The sequence below is a fragment of the Candoia aspera genome, chromosome 4 (assembly GCF_035149785.1).
Source record: "Candoia aspera isolate rCanAsp1 chromosome 4, rCanAsp1.hap2, whole genome shotgun sequence".
Lineage (NCBI taxonomy): Eukaryota > Metazoa > Chordata > Lepidosauria > Squamata > Boidae > Candoia > Candoia aspera.
The window spans coordinates 106,043,637-106,062,460 of record NC_086156.1 but is presented as its reverse complement, the minus strand read 5'-3'; the positions used below and the strand labels follow the sequence as shown (position 1 = coordinate 106,062,460).

At 42.0% G+C, this 18,824-nt stretch overlaps 2 protein-coding genes across 2 annotated transcripts; one reads left to right on the top strand and one right to left on the bottom strand.

Moving 5' to 3' along the window:
• Window positions 1–7,689: 7,689 nt before the first annotated feature.
• On the top strand, window positions 7,690–10,837 carry LOC134496902 (vomeronasal type-2 receptor 26-like). Its single transcript, XM_063302618.1, has 3 exons — window positions 7,690–7,758; window positions 8,389–8,515; window positions 9,927–10,837. Exons 1-3 carry the CDS (start codon window positions 7,690–7,692, stop codon window positions 10,835–10,837), a joined length of 1,107 nt encoding a protein of 368 aa, XP_063158688.1.
• A 6,805-nt stretch (window positions 10,838–17,642) lies between these two features.
• Window positions 17,643–18,572, bottom strand: LOC134496901 (olfactory receptor 5AP2-like). The gene has a single exon (XM_063302617.1). The coding sequence runs from the start codon at window positions 18,570–18,572 to the stop codon at window positions 17,643–17,645; it is 930 nt and encodes a 309-aa protein (XP_063158687.1).
• Between the last annotated feature and the right edge of the window lie 252 nt (window positions 18,573–18,824).

The window sequence follows — 18,824 nt, the reverse complement described above, 5'->3', positions numbered from 1 at the left end:
AGGGGCCTGCCTCACCTCTGGGAAAGAGTGTTCCATAGGGCAGGGGCAATGACAGAGAAGGCTCTCTTTCTGGGTCTTGCCAATCAACATTCTCTCATGGATGAGCTCCATAACATGCCCTCTCTGCCTGACTGGGTGGGACAGGTCTATGTAATTGGGGTGAAATGGTCCCTCAGGTAAGCTGGACCCATGCCATGTAGGGCTTTAAAGGTCATAACCAACACCTTGAATTTGACCTGGAAGCAAACTGGCACCCATTGCAGCTCCGGCAGCAAAGGTGTCACATGTGCCATCCTTGGGGCACCCAAAACTGCTCATGCAGCCACATTTTGAACCAATTGTAGCTTCTGGATGCTCTTCAAGGGTAGCCCCACGTACAGCGCATTGCAATAGTCTATATGGGAGATGATTAGGGCATGAGTGACTGATCAATCCAGGAAGGGGTGTAACTGGTGCAGAACACAAAGTTGAACAAAGGCCCTCCTAGCCACCACTGCCACCTGCTCCTCGAGCAGGAGTTGAGAGTCCAAAAGAACCCCCAGATTCTGCCCTGGAACTGAAAGGGGCAGTGCAAACCCATCCCAAACCAACGATGGTAAACTCCCAGCTACAGAGGAGCCCTCAACTTACAGCCACTCCATCTTGCCAGGGTTCAGCTGAAGCCTGCTGTTCCCCATCCAGATCCCTAAATCCTCCAGGCACTGAGAAAGGGTAGTCACAGCATCACTTAAATCACCCAGGATGGAGATGTATAATTGGCTATCATCTGCATATTGATGATACTTCATCCCATGGTGGCAGATGATCTCATCCAGTGGTTTCATGAAGAAGTTAAAAAGTAACAGGGAGAGTACCAAACCCTGTGGCACCCCACAAAGGAGGGGCCATGGGCCAGATCACTAGCTCCCTATCAACACTGATTGGGACTGGCCCCGGAGGAAGGAGGTGAACCAGCACAGAACATCCTAAGATGTCCCAAACCTAAGATATCCCAAAAGATACCATGGTCAATGGTATAGAAAACTTCTGAGAGGTCAAGAAGAGCAAGGATGGGTGCACTGTCCTCATCCTGCTCCCACCAGAAATCATCCAAAAGTATGACCAATGCTCTTTCCATCCCATATCTGGGCCTGAAACCCAGCTGAAAAGGGTCTGGCTAGAATATTGAGAATCTCTGTGTTAATGGATGTCTATAAAACCATCTATCTATAGTTGGCTTGAATTGTGTCAACTTGAACTAAAAGTTCAACTTTGAGAACTTGAACTAAATCATGGTGTTTTCATGATTCAAAAGATAAAAAAAAATGGAGCGAGCTTTCCCATCAAGCATTTACTGTAGCTATCCCCTTCTGATTTCTGTCTTTAGGGATGGGTGGACAGTCAGAAAAGCTTCAAGACATAGAAAAGAAATCAACAATACTAGCAGCAACATCTCCTGGAGGAGGAGGAGGAGGAGGAGGAGGAGGAGGAGGAGGAGGAGGAGGAATCCCTGTTTTTAGCTCCTCAACTATTTTTTAGGTCTTTTGTCTTACTTTCCATGTGATTCCAGGCATTAATAGAGAATTATTCTCAAAAGGGACTGAAGGGCTTCCAAAATGGGTTTTGGAGTAAAAGGAGCCCTTGGGCTTCACTTTGGCCCCTGATACAACTGTGAATGAGTATTAAGTTCTTTTTGTTTTAACATTTCAGAGAAATGAACTCTCTTCCTGGCCATCTACACATGCAGGAAAAAATTACAAAGTTCTCACTGCAATTAGTATTTGTCTCTTACTCTGAGTAATTACAAGCATCTGTATCTCTTGCTACCACACTGTAGACTACTAAAATTGATCTCTACTAAGATGAGAATAACATCTTTTCTTCTTCAGGGTTTCCCAAGACTTTGATTCTGAAACTGTTGACTTTTCTAGTGCAATTATCAATCCCTATATAATTATTACAACTTCACCTCTAGGTCCTGGGGGGGTGGCTGAGCCATTAGCTGCAGCTGAATTATACTTAATGAAAGAGAATGTTGGGTCAGAGAAATTGGCTTACAGAAAAAATGCCTGTGTTGAAGATGGTGATATTTGAGGTATTGGTTATTGTGCTTTTACCTCAAGTGGTGTGCAAGATTTGCAGTGCTAAATGCGTCATCAGTGACCCTCTACCTTTTCTTCACAAGAAATATCAGTCAGGAGACTTCATTGTTGTGAATATCCTCTCTCAGATCTATCTCTTCCAGACAATGATAGACTTCACCAGACGTCCCTCTAAGGAGCTCTTTGAGGACACTGTGTAAGATTTTACACACAGAAAACAATTTAATTTCAACTGGGAGGTCTTTTCATATTCATATTAGCCTCACGTCTAATGATTGGCATCAAATCTTCTTTGGTGGATGGCACCATTTTTATCCTCCCCCTCTTCCTCCTTTCCCATCATCATCTTCTCCTGTTCCTTTTCATAATCATTATGCATAATGTATTATTGTTATGTGTTGATTATATCCTGCAGGGAAAGAAATCTTTCCTGTTAGTTTTTGAATTTCCCCATAATTATGTGAAAATATTAAAGCATTCCAAACAAATAGATATTTGTATTAGGGAAAAAAAAAATATATAATACCAAATATGAGAAAAGAGGGAGAAAACCTTAGCCAAGCTTTATGATGGGAAGGTATTACTAGGGTACAATGACCCTCAAGTAAATCCTTTTCCAAGGAATGGTTGGAATATTCATATACTCCTGAAGTTGAAAAGGATGAGGTTCACTACTGAGTTGAGCTCCATGCTTAGTGCGTGAATCAGGTCTTTTGCTGGGGGTAACTCTAAGTGCTTCTCTGGGAAATGGAGGGGTTAAGATGTGTTCGCTCTTGCTCAGGTATGAGTAGGATTTTGCAAAGGGGGTGTTTTAGCAGACTGCACATTGGGTCATCCTGTGTTGTCCTAGAAGCCTTGCAGCTTCTCCAACAGTTTGTGTTTCCACTTACTGTGCATGCAGTGATTGAGGGTCTTTATAGGAACCTTCCTGAGAGTCATTGTCTCAAAATAATTTACACATAGAAAAGAAGGTATCCTGTCCTTCTCTGGATTTTTTAATTGAACAACCAAGTTCCCAAATAATAAATTATTGAAGTCTGAAATGTTTACATTAAAAAAAATTGAGGATTTCTTTTTCAAAGGTTTTCATGAACATTTTTCACTTCACTTTCATTCCAGCATTAAAAAAATTGCTAATTTTTACATACTCAGTTGTTGGTATAGTATCAGTATTAACCAATAACAGTTTATTAAGTAGAATCTTAAAGAGTTTCTTCTTTAATTATCAGATTAAATTAAATGCCCACTCTAACATCATGGAAGAAGTTATGCTCCATTTATTGATCAAAATTCTTCTGTATTTCTACTATTTCTACTTGCAAGTTTTATTTAGAAAATAGTGGGATGGAAGTATAATTTTAATCTTTATCACACAATAAACTTATTCTTTGAGGGAATGCCTGTTTGAAAAATGCAAGTAATTTTTAAAAAACCCTTTGGCTCATAGGCACTTATATGTTAGATCACACTATTGCCAATCCAGTTTTTTAAAAAACCCGAGTTATTCCAAGGTGAATTTGGATTGTCTAAACATGTGCATTATCAGTATATTGAGCTAAATCATCTTCTGTTTCCCTATTTGCTATAGCGCCATCAATACTGTCTCTAACTCCCAAATTACTATCCACAGAGGAATGTGTTTTGGAAGTTTTAGAGAAAATTGTGTGATTTGTATCCTCCAAAATGCATCCGTATGAATTAAAATCAACAATATGCGACCTCAGTTTCTGAAATTATTATCTGCAGGAATGAATACTGGAAGATTGTTGGGGCAAAAATAATTTTCATAACCAATGTTTTTCAAAGGCAATGAAAACCTCACTTATGACACTGCTCATTAAAATCAAAGTGGTTGCAGTGCAATTTTATCACATTCTCTTGTAAAGAGGAATATGATGTGCCTTCTTTTCAACTGAATGCATGATGATAGACTATGTAATTCCCATTCCAGGGTCATGACTCCAATCTACCAGCACATCTTGGCCTTAGAATTTGCCATCAAGGAGATCAATAGAAATCCCCATGTTTTGCCCAATCTCACCCTTGGTTTTCAGATCTATAATACTTACTTCATGCCCAGTTGGACGTATCGTGCCTCACTGGAAGTTTTCTCTACAAAGGGTCATCTAAACCCTAACTACAACTGTGATATGCAGCACAGACCAATAGCAGTCATTGGAGGACCTACCACTGAAGTGTGTCTACAGATAGCTACAATCCTGTCCATGTACAAAATGCCACAGGTATGATCTTTTCTTGAGGCCAAATCAAGTTGATAACCTTCAGTGCACTCTTCCTTTTATGGGAATGAAGGAAGGGATTCTCCTTCGAATAAAGACATTACCCTGAACAAACCTGTTGCCTCCTGGGGACTACAAGGGTATTCTGCTGTTGTGTATTAATGTCCCTGGGATTGTGACCATGATTCTTCTTAGCTTTTATTGTTTGAAGGAGCTAAAAGATTAACGAGTATACAACGCCTACCCAAGGATTAATTCTCCAACTTTCTGCCTTATTTAAGAGAAACAATTACTAAAACTGTAGGGAATTCTCAGAAATATAAAAATAGAAAAAGTATTTCAAGGAGCAGTCTTCCAATTTGCATTTCTCAGTTCTGGTTAATGATACTGAAGGAAAAGAAAGGCATGAAAGAGGAATTTGGTAAAATAAATTATAGAAAACTATAGCAATTGGGGCAACAGAGAGAGAGAAATGAGATCTCATGTACTATGGGAAAAAATCTTGTATTGTCTGCTCATATATAAATTACATCTCATTTCCATAAAATATAAAATGTTATGAAATTCTGGTTCAGCAATCTGTCTTTGATCAATTTTGCTGATGTTGCTTAGACTTTGGAATCATGGCATAGCGTGCTCTGAATATGTATGTGAGATATTGGTGGATGCAAAATATGAAATATGTAGTGAGTCTAAATAGCGACAGTATGTTGTAGCCTAAAAGGAGAGATTATGTTAGTAAACACAACATTTAAAAATAAATGTTTTGTTGCTAATTTCTGTGTATTTTTCTTTTTTTCTTTTCTTAAAGTTAATATATGGCTCCATTTCAGAAAGTTATACAAAAAAAGAGATTGATTTATATCAACAAATGTTCCCAAATATGGACCATCAGTATAAAGGAATTTTTAAAATACTGTTGCATTTCCAATGGACATGGATTGGAATCTTGTCTGGAAGTAATGTTAATGATGAGAAGTTTGTAGAAAATGTGGTTTCCATGTTTGCAGAGAGAGGGATTTGCTCAGCCTTCATTGAAAGATTTCCAATTGTTGAGTATTCAAACAGCATTGTTGAGCTGGTGGAAATGGGACTTGAAATGTACATGGTGGTTATGAATAGCACTGTTAATGTTGTAGTAGTTCATGGTGAAATTCATGATATTATGGTCCTGAGACTTCTTTCTAGCAATTTGAAATCTGAAGATTTATCGTTATGGAGAAAAGGTAAAGTCTGGGTCATGACAGCTGCGATGGATTTTACATCACTTCCCTTTCAAAGGAATAGTGACCTAGTCTTCCTCCATGGTGCACTATCTTTTGCAACTCACTCAGAGAAGGTGTTTGGATTCCAGCAATTTGTCCAGATGAGGAACCCTATCTTGGATAGAGAAGATATTTTTATCAAGCTCTTCTGGGAAAGTGCCTTTGAATGTTCCTTCCCCATCTCTGGAATGGAAGTGGAAAATGAGGTTCCCTGCAGTGGGAAGGAGAAACTGGAAGCTCTTCCTGCATCTGTGTTGGAAATGGACATGACTGGCCAAAGCTACAGCATCTACAATGCCATCTATGTGGTGGCACATGCTTTGCATGACTTCCATTCATCGATTGTGGAGTACAGAGCTAGAGGACATGAAGACAAACTGAAACGTCTGCATCAAAATCTATGGAAGGTAACCCCTCGAGCAAACCAATTCCTGGTGGCTCAGCATATCTGCAACCCCAATCTTAAACCTAAATTAAATTCTTTCTTCCAAGGGGAATGCATCTAAGCATGTACTTTTGCTAAATGTCCTCTTCCTTCTAGCTGTAGTCCAAATAATCTCTTTATAAATTATTATATCTGCATATTCATTAGGACAAGGATGTACAATTTGTTATGCTTTTCATTTTATGTTAACGGAGTTCTGTTTTTGGCCTTACAATATCTAGGTTGTCTATGTATTCCCTGAACTTTCATATTTCAAGAACATTCTCAGGTTGCAGCATTCATTTCAGATCCACTTCGCTTTAAAGGAAGTCCATGAAGACAGATTTTATTTCTGTAACTGACGACTTTAGTATACGTATATGAAGGCTAAAGATACCTCTTGTCATTAGCATTTTAACAAGTTTCCGTTGCTGTAAGTTATTGAAGGACTCTGTATAACTTGATGTTTCCTTTCTTTAATAAGAATGTTATTAACTTTCAAGCAAAGATAAAAGCTACAGAAAAGCAAAAAGCTACAAAGGAAAAAAAAAGGAAAACTAAAGAAGTATAGAAACACAAGAGAAAAATGTTCAAGATTACAAAAAGAGGTGACTTCTGACTTTTAACAGCAAGGATATACAACAATTTTCCATAATCAATCCCTTACTGTATATTAAACCAAAATCACATTATTTCTATAAATCATTCCATTGGCACATTATAAAAGTCACTAAACACAGTTGCTCCCTCCCCCAAATAGAGTTGACAGTTCTGCCCACTGAGCCGACGGGCACAGCTGTTCAGTCTGCCATGTCCCCACCAGAAGGCTAGATGTTTCCTACAGCACAGAGTTCAGTTGTTGACTCCAGCTTAATCAGAGATTCAGTTCTTCTTCTAGACATCAGAAACCTCCTTTTGATACATCAGGGAAATCAGACAAATTATTTCTATGGATTATCTATCTGCCCTTTCCATCCTGAACTAAAACAAGGGCTATCATTTGCCAGCTCTGCAGACGTACTATCTCAGGGCCCCCATTCTTATAGAAAACCTTCTCTAGCTGAAGAATTTCTGACTCTGAAAGGGAACTGGAGATATTGATCAATCCAAAAACTAATATTAAAACTTATTGCAATACTTTCCAAAATGTATGAAAAAAGTATTTTTCTTTTCTTTTCTATTTTATTCTTGCTGGTATTTGGGTCAGTTCTACATTTTAGTTGCTTAATTGTCTCTTTGTGCTCTAAAGGATGCATCATTATAATGATGGTTTACAAGTCGATGTATTTACCAATTTATTTATTTATTTTAAAAAATATTATATAGCTGCCCATCTCAGGATGACCTATTTACTAATGCTGTTATTCTATTTCCAACTATCCTCCCTTAAACTCAAAAAAATATTCATATTTGTGAAAAGGTGATGAATCTTATCACCTTGGGCTACCTGATATCTGTCTGCTGTCTGTCTGTCTGTTTGTCTGTGTATCTATCTTCTCTTGGCTTCTTTTCCAATGTAGCTCAAACAATTAATGAGAGGGGTCTCATTCAATAATAGCGCTGGACAAAAAATTTATTTCAACCAAAATGGAGAATTGGAGACTGGATTCGATATTATGAATTGGATCATATTCCCAAATCTATCTTTCCTGAGAGTCAGAGTTGGAGGGGTGGACCCCATGGGTTCCCAAGAAGCACTGTTCACCATTGAAGAGGATGATATTGTATGGCCAGAGAGGTTTAACCAGGTATGGGCCGGTTCCATTTTGGCTTGTAATCAAATATCTTTCTGCCATTCATGGAGTTCCCTTAAATCCAAAAATCTCACACAGCAATTACATTCAGGTACAGAATATTTTAAATACTCCAAGATTCCTAAATGCTCTCCATACACTCTCGGGACACTTGCAAAGTCACTCCACCTTATGAACACTTGGGTGTCTTCTAGGTTAGATGTGTGAATGGAGGGATGGTGGTATTTAAGAAAGCGAGCTGATGATTCTTGGCATACTTGATATAAAGGAATATGTTTTCCCATTCAGTAAGAACCACCCAGATGTGCAAAAAGAAGGATGTGCCAAGGATATTGCAGACATTTTGGATTTTGTAGAAAAACCATAGTTAATACAGGTCTATCTTTCAAACAGACCTACCTACCTACCTACCTTATAATCATTATTTAATACTACATATAACTCAATGGTTGTAGAGCTTAGCATTTTCTCCAATTGAAATCACCTTCTCTCTCATGATTAAACAAAAACAAAAGCTAACAACGTGCAAAAGAAGCAAAGCATGACGACATTCCTTAGTGCTGCGCAACCACTAAGTACAAATTTGTCAGAAGCAAAGCATTCTCTCCTTTCCTTCATGAACAGGTACAGCCTCTATCTTTGTGTAATAGCAAATGCCATTCAGGTTATAGCAGGAGCAAGATAGAAGGGAAGCCATTTTGTTGCTATCATTGTCTTCAATGTCCACATGGGAAGATTTCTAACCAGGAAGGTGAGTTTTTGCATATGTTATCCTAGAAAATATACCTAAATCAAACTGTGGATCACAACAACAGGTATCCTGCATCCCCTATGACATATTTAATGGAATTTGAAGGACCTAGCCATCGGAGGTGTCAGACTCTCTGATCAAAGGTTCACAGAACCCTCTTATCAGAGCATCTTCCATCTTTCTCTCACCGGTGTGAAGAGACTTCGTGTTGCCAGATGTGAGGGGGTGCCAGATTGGAGTGTGAACTGAATTGTTATGGCTAAGGGCTTATTGCATCAACCACCCCAAGGCCATGAAAGCAGGAAACATCAGAAGGGCCAACTGGCATGGGGAGAGGGGTGGCATGCTTTATTGGGAAGAGGGGTAGAGGGCAATTTAGAGAATGTAGTTTTAAATGTTAGTTTGAGCCAGAATTGGGCATTCAAAGCTTTCTTCTTGTGCCGGTCATTTCACTTCATTGAAGCAGTAGAAAGAGCCTGGTCTCCTGACTGTCATTGAATGAATGCTTGAATGTGCCAGTGCTTACAGGAGGGCCTTTACTCTGGCTCGATGTCACGCCCTCCCCTCAGCTGTCCTTGAAGTCTGATACAGGAAGATTCCCTACCTGGAGAGACAATGCCCCTGTGACTTTGGTCACACAGAAACAACAGAACTTGTGCTCCTCCAGTGCCTGTATTACAGAGACATTCACACTAGCCTCATCCTACCATTACTGTACAAATATCCAGGGCGCCCAGGACAATTTTACACCTCCGTGCTGCTGTCAGATACGAACCCTGCTACAACATACAACGTTGCCAGCTTTCGCACAGCTGCGCTTAAAATTCGCCAGATGATGACCAATGCCATATATGAGCATTTATTTTATCATACTAGCATACTGTATTTTCAGATATAATAACCTTTATGCTCCTCTATACCCATCTAATGCTCCTATCCCTCTCTCTAGATTTTTTCCTTTCTTTTCCTCTAGACATCTGTGTTTAACTTTTTATATCAGATTTTAAAGTATCTTCTGTGCTTTTAACTGACTGTACGCCACCTTCCTTATGCTGGTCTTTGACTGTAATAAGGATTTGATTGATGGATACTAGAAAATATACCAAAATCAAATGGTGAGCCAGAGCCGCAATGGAAATTTTAGAATAATGCTCTAGATTAGTGGTTCCATGTGATCGAAGAATGTAGTAAAACATTGGAAATTGACCACCTTTCAGTTTATTGAATGGATTTCAACAGTGATACCAAGTAGTGTGTCTTGGAGCAAAGGGTGTTTCAAATAAAACTTGATTGGAAGACTACCGATGTATTTAATTTTCACATGTTAAACAAGAGGTCTTTTTTTCTTTACATGTAGTAATCAGTATTGATTAGTTCAATGCCTTTGGTAAATTGTTCATTTATTTTCCAGACATGGATGATTGTTTTCTGTGTCCAGAAGATCAGTACGCAAACATGAACCACAATTTGTGTCTTCCAAAGATTGCAACATTTTTGATGTATGAAGAAACTTTGGGGATCGTTTTGGCCAGTTCTGCTCTTTTCTTTTCTTTGATCACCATTGGAACCCTTGGGATCTTTATTAAGCATCAGGACACTCCCATAGTCAAAGCCAACAACCGGAATCTCACCTACGCTCTCCTTGTTGCTCTCCTGTTGTCTTTTCTTTGTTCTTTGTTATTCCTTGGAAAACCAGGCAAGGTGACCTGTCTCCTTCGTCAAACTGCCTTTGGTATCATCTTCTCTGTGGCCATTTCTTGTGTGTTGGCCAAAACCATCATTGTGGTTCTGGCTTTCATGGCCACCAAGCCTGGGTCTAAGATGTCCAAATGGGTGGGGAAAAGACTTGCTATTTTCATTGTTTTGGGCTGTTGCTTTATTCAAGGTATTATTTGTGTGATGTGGTTGACAACCTCTCCCCCATTCCCAGATGCTGACACAAAGTCAGTGGAAGGAGAAATCTTTCTGGAATGTAATGAAGGATCTGCCTTCACATTCTACTGTGTCTTGGGCTATATGGGCCTCCTTGCCTTTGTTAGCTTCACGGTGGCTTTTCTAGCGAGAAAATTGCCTGATGTTTTCAACGAAGCCAAGTTTATCACCTTCAGCATGTTGGTCTTCTGCAGTGTTTGGGTGTCCTTTGTTCCAACATACCTGAGTACAAAGGGGAAGTATATGGTTGCTGTGGAGATCTTCTCCATTATAGCTTCCAGTGTTGGGTTACTGATTTGTATTTTCTTCCCTAAATGCTACATCATTGTGCTGAGGCCTGCCCTAAACAAGAAAGAACAGCTAAGAAGAGAAAAGCACAGAAAAACATAGAATTATATGTCTCTTTATTTCAGATTATCTATAGGAAAACAGAATCATGTAAATTTCTAATCCAGTATCACTTACCTAGAATTAAGCCCTTTCAAATATTCAGGTTTCATTCTCAGTTTATATGTAAAAGTATTGTATTGCCATTTACATATCATCTATTTCATTTGTGTTGACCAGTCTTTTTTTTTTAAATTGATTGAGATCTATGCCTCTATCCCTTTATTTATTGCTTGCTCACACAGTATGATTTCAACAGAGGAGGCATGTATTCCAACCATTACCTTGTCATAGGCCATTAAGATTGGATTGGTAAAAGCATATTCAAACATTCAAATTCCAAATAAAATTTTCAGTTTTGCCCCTAAACCTCTGCAATTTTAATTTAAAAAAATGGCATTAGGGTAGGTTAGAAACCTGAATAATACTGTTGGTGGATTCTATGCAAAATGGTAAATGCTGGACTATGGAGAAGGCACTAACAGAGCTATGGCAATTACAGAAGATATGGATCAGGGAGGTGAATCATGATGTACAGCAGGATGTCATCTCATATGTTGCTAGATCCAAGAGAGGCATTACCCTTCTCCTGGATCTAGCAACATATACACACTGTGATGCCCAAAACAGGCATACTTGGGTAAGGATCTATCCTAGAGATGGCAGAGCTCCTGCTACAGATCATGTTGTGTACATCCCAGATTCCAAAGAATCCCAACTTATGTTCTAAGATGTCACGGGACTCACCTCACATGCCTCTTTGCCCAATTGGCATCTGGAGTGGAAGGACTAGGATTGATTTTATGTGCAGAGGAACTCACGGAAAAGAGCTGTGAACTCTCCTGCCCTTTCCCAACAGTCTGGGTGCCACTGAACAAAGCCACTGGGCAGAAACTGGAGACACAGCATGAGCAGGGAAGTACAATAAGAACAATGTTCTTAAATAAAAAAAAAATATAATCCGAGATATAGATGTTAAAAAGTTCTTAATTTAATTTATGGGAGCAGCTTCAGGGCACTAACCACCCTCAGAATTGGATACCCTTTCACACCCCACGCAAGATGGCAGAGCCAGGTCTTCACCCCTTTCTGGAAGGCCAGGATAATGGGGGCCTGCTTCACCTCTGGGGAAGAGTGTTCCATAGGGTGGGGGCAATATCAGAGAAGGGTCTCTTCCTGGGCCCTGCCAATCAACATTCTTTCATGGATGGGGTCCGTAACATGGCCTCTCTGCCTGATCAGGTGGGATGTTTTGATGTAATGGGGTGAGACATGTGGCAGAGTGCTGGAAAGAGTTTGGTCCAAGAGATCAGAAACAACACACACCAGGCATTTCTATAAAAATAAATGAATTTACAGAAAGCATAAAACATAAGCAGGTTTCCATATCCAGAAATTCTGGATAGGCACAAAAAGCTTCTTGCATAAACATATTTACAAGCTCATGCATTCACACACAGAGCTGGGAGAATGTCATGAGTACTGATGGTGAGCAGGAGGGGGCCCCTATCCAGGGGGGAAAATGCATGCATAGTAGAGAGAGTTTGAGCTGTCATTCAAAGAGAATCAGAACAGACCCGCCTTGACTTTTGGGGTTTATCTGTCTGGGTTTTCCCATGCTTCTTCAATTTGGTAGGATTTTCTGTCTACTGCAGCAGTAATAAAACACTAGAAACTTATTCCTCGTCTTAGCGTAGTTCCTGCTAGTCAGGACAGAGAATGAGCTGCTGCTGGGCTAAAACAGAAACTAAAACCTTTCAGGTGGCAAGCTTCCCCCCAGGCAAATCAGCAGCTTTATCTTATATGGCCATCTTTTCACACCCCCAGATTCCACACCAGGTCTGTCTGGAGCAGTGCAACCCCATCCCAAACCAACGATGGTAAACTCCCAGATACAGAGGAGCCCTCCACCCACAGCCATTCCATCTTACCAGGGTTCAGCTGAAGCCTGTTGTTCCCCATCCAGATCCCTAAATCCTCCAGGCACCGAAAAAGGGCAGTCACCGCATCACTTACCTCACCCGGGATGGAGATGTATAATTGGGTATCATCTGCATATTGATGATACCTCATTCCATGGTGGCAGATGATCTCACCCAGTGGTTTCATGTAGAAGTTGAAAAGGAACAGGGAGAGTACCAAATCCTGTGGCACCCCACAAAGGGGGGGCCACCGGCCGGATCTCTTGCTCCCTATCAACACTGATTGGGACTGGCCCCGGAGGAAGGAGGTGAACCAGCACAGAACATCCTAAGATGTCCCAAACCTAAGATGTCCCAAAAGATACCATGGTCAATGGTATAGAAAACAGCTGAGTTGTCAAGAAGAGCAAGGATGGGTGCACTGTCCCCATCCTGCTCCCACCAGAAATCATCCAAAAGTGTGACCAATGCTCTTTCCATCCCATATCTGGGCCTGAGACCCAGGTGAAAAGGGTCCAGATTATCCGTTTCATCCAGATCCTCTGAAGCTGCAGTGCCACCTCTTTCTCAACCACCCTCCCTAAAAAGGGGAGGTGGGAGACAGAACAAAAGTTGTCTAGTACAGTGGGATCCAGCAATGGTTTCTTGAGGAGGGGGTGCACCAGTGCACCTTTCAAGGCAGCTGGGAACACTGCCTCTCTCAAGGATGAATTCACCATCGCCTGGACACACCCATACATCACTTCCTGAGCTGCCTTCACCAGCCAGGAGGGACATGGATCTACTGGTAGCATTTACAGTGCAGAGGACCCTGTCCACTTCCTTAGGCCCAAGAGGATCAAACCGTTCCCTCATAACAGGGTAAGTCCCCAAGCATCTCCACAGGCCATGCCACATGCTTGGAATCCAACTTGGAATGGGTCCAATCGATTTTATCCTCCAGATGTTCAGGAAACTCCTCAGCAAAGCTCTGTAGGTGGGTCAATGGGCTCCTTTTCCCCAAAGGAACTGAGTGATCTTAAACAGGGCCGCTGGGTGGCATTCTGCAGATGAAGTAAGAAATATTGATGTTTCGCTGCTCTTACTGCCACAAGATAGGCCTTAATAGTGGACCTCTGGTTCTCTGGTTAGTGGTCCCTCCATCCAGTCATGCATCAATAAACCACAGGGGGGGGGGTGGGCTCCCTAGCACTTCAGCTTCTGCTCTCAGTGCTATTGTAACCCAACCATCACCCCCACATCCACTGTGCCCCCTTCAATGGCCTCTCTCACTAGTTGGCAGGGGGCACTCCACCCACTTCTCCCTCCTTGATTCTCAGTCAAGGAGCAAGCGTCCTCACATGCACTCACACATCCACCCTTGGACTCCCCTCCCTGTCTCACCCCAGGGAGGGAATGCCCCACTCACAACACAAGAGGGAGACCAGCACAACTCTGCCCTCTCTAGCCAGGCCTCTCCATAGTCCATTTTGCTCACTGTGCTGCTCACTACAGCCTAGTCCTTACTGCACCACTTGCCACAGCCCAGAAGTCTCCTCAGGCCTTTCCTTGGGCCACTCGCATTGCGCCAAACAACCACACTGCTCACCACATCCCAGGGCCCTCCATGGGCTTCTCCACAGGACACTCACTGCTCGCTGCTCACTGTGCCGCCACTGTGGTTGTTCGGCTGCTCACTGGCCACCTGCCACGGGGGCCCTTCAGGTTGCTCGCCATCTGCTGCACCACTTGGCTCCTCATGGCACCACTCGCAGTGCCATTCAGCCACTTGCCACTGGGCTGCCCTGGGGGCTCACCAGTCCAGGGGGGCTTGCCGGCCACCCACTGCCAGGCTGTTCCAGGGGCTTGCCACCAGCCTTGCCACTTGGCTCCTTGCTGCTCTGGGCAGCTCGACATCTGCCATGCTGCTTGGCTGCCACACTGTGCCACTGTGCCACTCGCCACTGGGCTGCTCCAGGGAGCTCCACCCAGCTCCACCAGCCCCCACTGATGCATGCATGCATGCATTCATGCATGCATTCATTTACTCCCAAATTGACTCACAAGCATCCACTCCAGCTTTCCAGCTGCCTGGTTAATTAAGCCACCCCCTGGCACTTTTGTGGATGTGCCAATGTCCAGAGGCAGCCTCAGCCCACCCAGGCCCTTAGCTTACAAAAGCAAATGCTAAGAAGAGTGTGGGGGTGCATGTAGAAGAAAAAGAGATAAGAAAACAGCAAGCAGACAGGGAAGCGGAGGCAACATCTGGAGATTGACAGCTATTACAGGCAGGCAAGAGGACTATCAGTCAACTGCCAGGACCACAAGCTAGAGTAAGCACAATATGCTGGTAGGATTCCTGCCTGGAGCTTGGCTTGGGAGTGCAGCTGGAGTGCTCAGAAGCAACACTGCTTAAGAGCAAAGCTTGGAGCTTGGCCTGTTTGGCAGCAAATAGAAATGGAACAACCACACTGAGGCAGCACCAAATCCCAGCTAGTGCAAAACTTTGGAAGAAGGCAAAGGTTGTACGCTACTTTATAGATTCTGAGACTTTTGTTTGGACTGAGTATTACAAGACTGAGTATAAAGGACTGAGTATTAAAGATGCATTTATGTGGCAACAGCATCTTGCAAATCCTAGAAGGGTCGAGTTCACTCAGAGCAATAGCCTGTTGTTCAGGAAGGTGTATGTCACACTAAAGCATTTGCATACCTCAGATATGGCGTGGTGTGTCCAGTCCTTAGAAAGTAAAGAATCCTCTCAGCATTTTCTACTTCCTTTATTTCTCTTATCTCCTTTGAACACCAGGAAGATTTCATATATTGCTGAATTACATCTCCTGGGATCCTCCTCTGAAGATGTACAATATCTGAGAGGGAAGATGTTGGTGAATCCATGACTTAAAGTAATAGTGTAAGGTCTTTCTAATTTCCAGTCATGTTATAACAATTCAGGAAATAACAACAGATATGGCCTGGGGAGATGGACCAAGAGGGTCAGCAGTATTTCTGGATTCCTTATTCTTTTTATTTCCCTCAAATCAAACAGATCAACTTTTGTTCATTTGGAAGAGTTAATCTTTGGAGTTTCAGTCTAGGATATTTTTCCTGAATCCTTCAAAGCCCTTTGTGGCTGACCAGAGCCCTGCCTTTTGCATACAATTGTGTTTTAGAACTTTTTGAAAGTTCCTTCATTTCAGGAAAGAGAACCTGCCAGAACTGAGGCAAGTAATCTTTCACCCTGATAAAAGATTTGATGCTTTTTCCACCATTCCTGGCATGTTGAGATTTTCATTCCATATCTGGAAGGCTGGAAGAGGGTTGTCTAATGAGATGAATTCTCTGATGTTGACATGAGTAACTGGCCAATGAATTTGAGCAATATATTAAACTATGTGATAATCTAAGCAGTTCTGAGTACAATGCTAACTTTTCTTTTGATTACTTATAATAGTGGAATCCAACAAAAATAAGTTCAAGTCTGGTTAGAATATTCAGAAGAATGAACAAAATGAAGTTGGGGGAGGTTGTCACTTTGGAGTCCTTGACTTGGGGGTGGAGTAATGTTCCACATAGCTGCATTCCTTGACCATCACTTCAACAGTCCTGCTCACACAGAGCCAAATGGGAACTGTTGTAGAAAAGTGGCCAAGTGGATAATCCCCTAGGGAAGGGGCAGTACAGTGTCTGGTAAAGGTGGCCAACAGGGCTAGGTGATCCTACCTCATACCCATATTTCCCATATATACTTGCATATAAGCCCATCTGTGGATAAGCAGACCTTTGAATTTCTAACCAAGATACCATGAAAAACATGCCATCCACAGATAAGCTGACTCACATTTTTCATGGGAAATATACGCACATCTAAAAATTATTACACTATATACTTGTGGATAAGCCCATCTGCAGATAAGCTGAACCCAATTTGTTTGGTTGGATTTTGGCCCCTAAAATTCTCAGCTTATCTGTGAGTATATACAATAAGACTATTTTTAACATAGTTGAAAACAATATACTATGCTACACTATTTTTAAAGTACAATTTTACTAAGGCTCTGTTGGTCAATGGGAGGGTAGGGTGATGTGGAAACATCAAAAAGGGGGTAATTAAACCAGTTCATGAATCCCCAGGAGATTACCTTTAACTCAGAACAGTTAGTCATGCATAGCATTAAAGTCGCTTTACCTGCTGAATTCTGTTGTGAGAATGTATGAAACAGCTAAGTGATTTTTTTTTTTTTTGACTACCTAGCACTCTAAGAGAAAGGAGTATCTGGAAAAGCAACTCATTCATTACAAAATTCACAGCTAATATTTCACAGCACAGAACACACTTCCTAAACCCTGATTGGTGCAGTGGCTCACTCACACCTGTTGTCTGCTTGATAGGGAAGAGGCCATGAAGCCTTGCTGGTTCAGGAGCTAATGGGATACCAGCTACCAGAGAGGAGTAGAGGATTCTGAATCCTTGATATCTACTGACCCAGTTCCTATGGCTCTGCTTCCAGAGCCACAAGCCACCATATCCAGTTGGGTTAGAGGCTGAATTAAGCCTGTTCTAGGAATAAGACCAAGAAGGCCATTAAATGCAATCATCACAAAATACTGTACCTAGGTTCCCCAGTTACTTGAGGGACTACGATGTGTTAAGGTAGAAGCGAGTACAACTTCTGTTCAGAAAGAATGATTCAATCCAAGAAGACCACAGGTGTAGAAGATGTATCCTTTCCTGAGGCACATGGAGTTATGCCCAGGCTGGAGAAACCTCACACTTTTTGAGAATGTCTGGGAGTTGGTCTCGAGACATCTGAAGGATACCAGGTAGAGACTATTGAACTAGATCAATTAAAGTCATTAGGAATACCTCTCTTGTTTTTTTCTTTGTTTTTTGTTTTGTTTTGTCCTCAGAGCCTCCTTTGTAGCATTTTGGCCACCACCCTGTGGATATCCTTGTTCCTCAGTGTATAAATGATAGGGTTGAGCAGGGGAGTAACCACAATGTAAAAGACAGCAACTTGTTTGTCCCGATTGGGAGCTGCATCAGTCTGTGGTTTCAGGTACATAAAGATGAGGGTGCCATAGAACAAGGTAACCACTGCCAAGTGGGAGACACATGTGGAAAAGGCCTTCTGCCATCTAGCAGTTGACCTCATCCGGAACACCATGAACAGGATGAGTGCATAGGAGGCCAAGACAACTGAAAGGGGACCAAGGAGAACCAGCACCGATGTCCAAAACAGAATAACTTCTGTTACATGGGTGTCATCACATGCAAGCTTCACTACCAAAGGCAGCTCACAGAAAAAGTGGTTGATATGGTTGGGGCCACAGAAGGAGTGCTGAAAAGTCAAACTTATATTCACAGCTGCAATTAGGAAACACACTGCCCAGGAAGCAGTTGTCAGCCTCCATTGGCGCCCCTTGTCCATAGTTATGGCATAGATCAAGGGATGACAGATGGCCAAGTAGCGGTCATAGGCCATGACGGCCAGCAGAAAGCATTCTATGCCACCGAAGGTCATGGTTGTGTACATCTGGATTGCACAGCAGGTCGAGGAGATGGCTCCATTACCTGACAGGAGGTGAGCCAACATTTGGGGCACAGTGCTGGAGGTGTAGCAGATCTCCAGGAATGAGAGGTGGCTCAGAAAGAAGTACATCGGAGTGTGGAGGCTGGAGTTGACCCGTACCAGCATGATGACTGCCAGATTCCCCAAAAGGGTAAGAGAATAGATGAGGAGGATTGTGGCAAAGAGCATCATCCGGGTTTTGTGGTGGGTGGAAAGGCCCAACAAGAGGAACTCCCTGATCGAGGTGAGATTCTCAACCTCCATCCTGACTCCTACCTGCACAAAAAAATACAACAAGGAGGAACAGTGAGTGTGAGACAACCTAGGGCAAATCAGTCTTCGATCCATGAAAAGGCATTTTAAGCACCCACATGTAACCACCCAGCTCTGAGGTCATGTAGAAGCCAAAACTTCTCCTTGACTAACGAACATTCTGTTACCCAAAGAATTTACCTGGGCATAAAAGCCAGAAAATTAATCCTAGTCACAAAATACATTATAGCTTATTTAATCTGC

Bases quoted from the DNA above. Each gene is read 5' to 3' on its own strand.
- LOC134496902 (XM_063302618.1), top strand. From the start codon at position 7,690: ATGGGTTCCCAAGAAGCACTGTTCACCATTGAAGAGGATGATATTGTA. The intron at 7,759-8,388 runs GTATGGGCCGGT...CTTCATGAACAG, and splicing joins GGCCAGAGAGGTTTAACCAG to GTACAGCCTCTATCTTTGTG. The intron at 8,516-9,926 runs GTGAGTTTTTGC...TTTATTTTCCAG, and splicing joins GAAGATTTCTAACCAGGAAG to ACATGGATGATTGTTTTCTG.
- LOC134496901 (XM_063302617.1), bottom strand. From the start codon at position 18,572: ATGGAGGTTGAGAATCTCACCTCGATCAGGGAGTTCCTCTTGTTGGGC.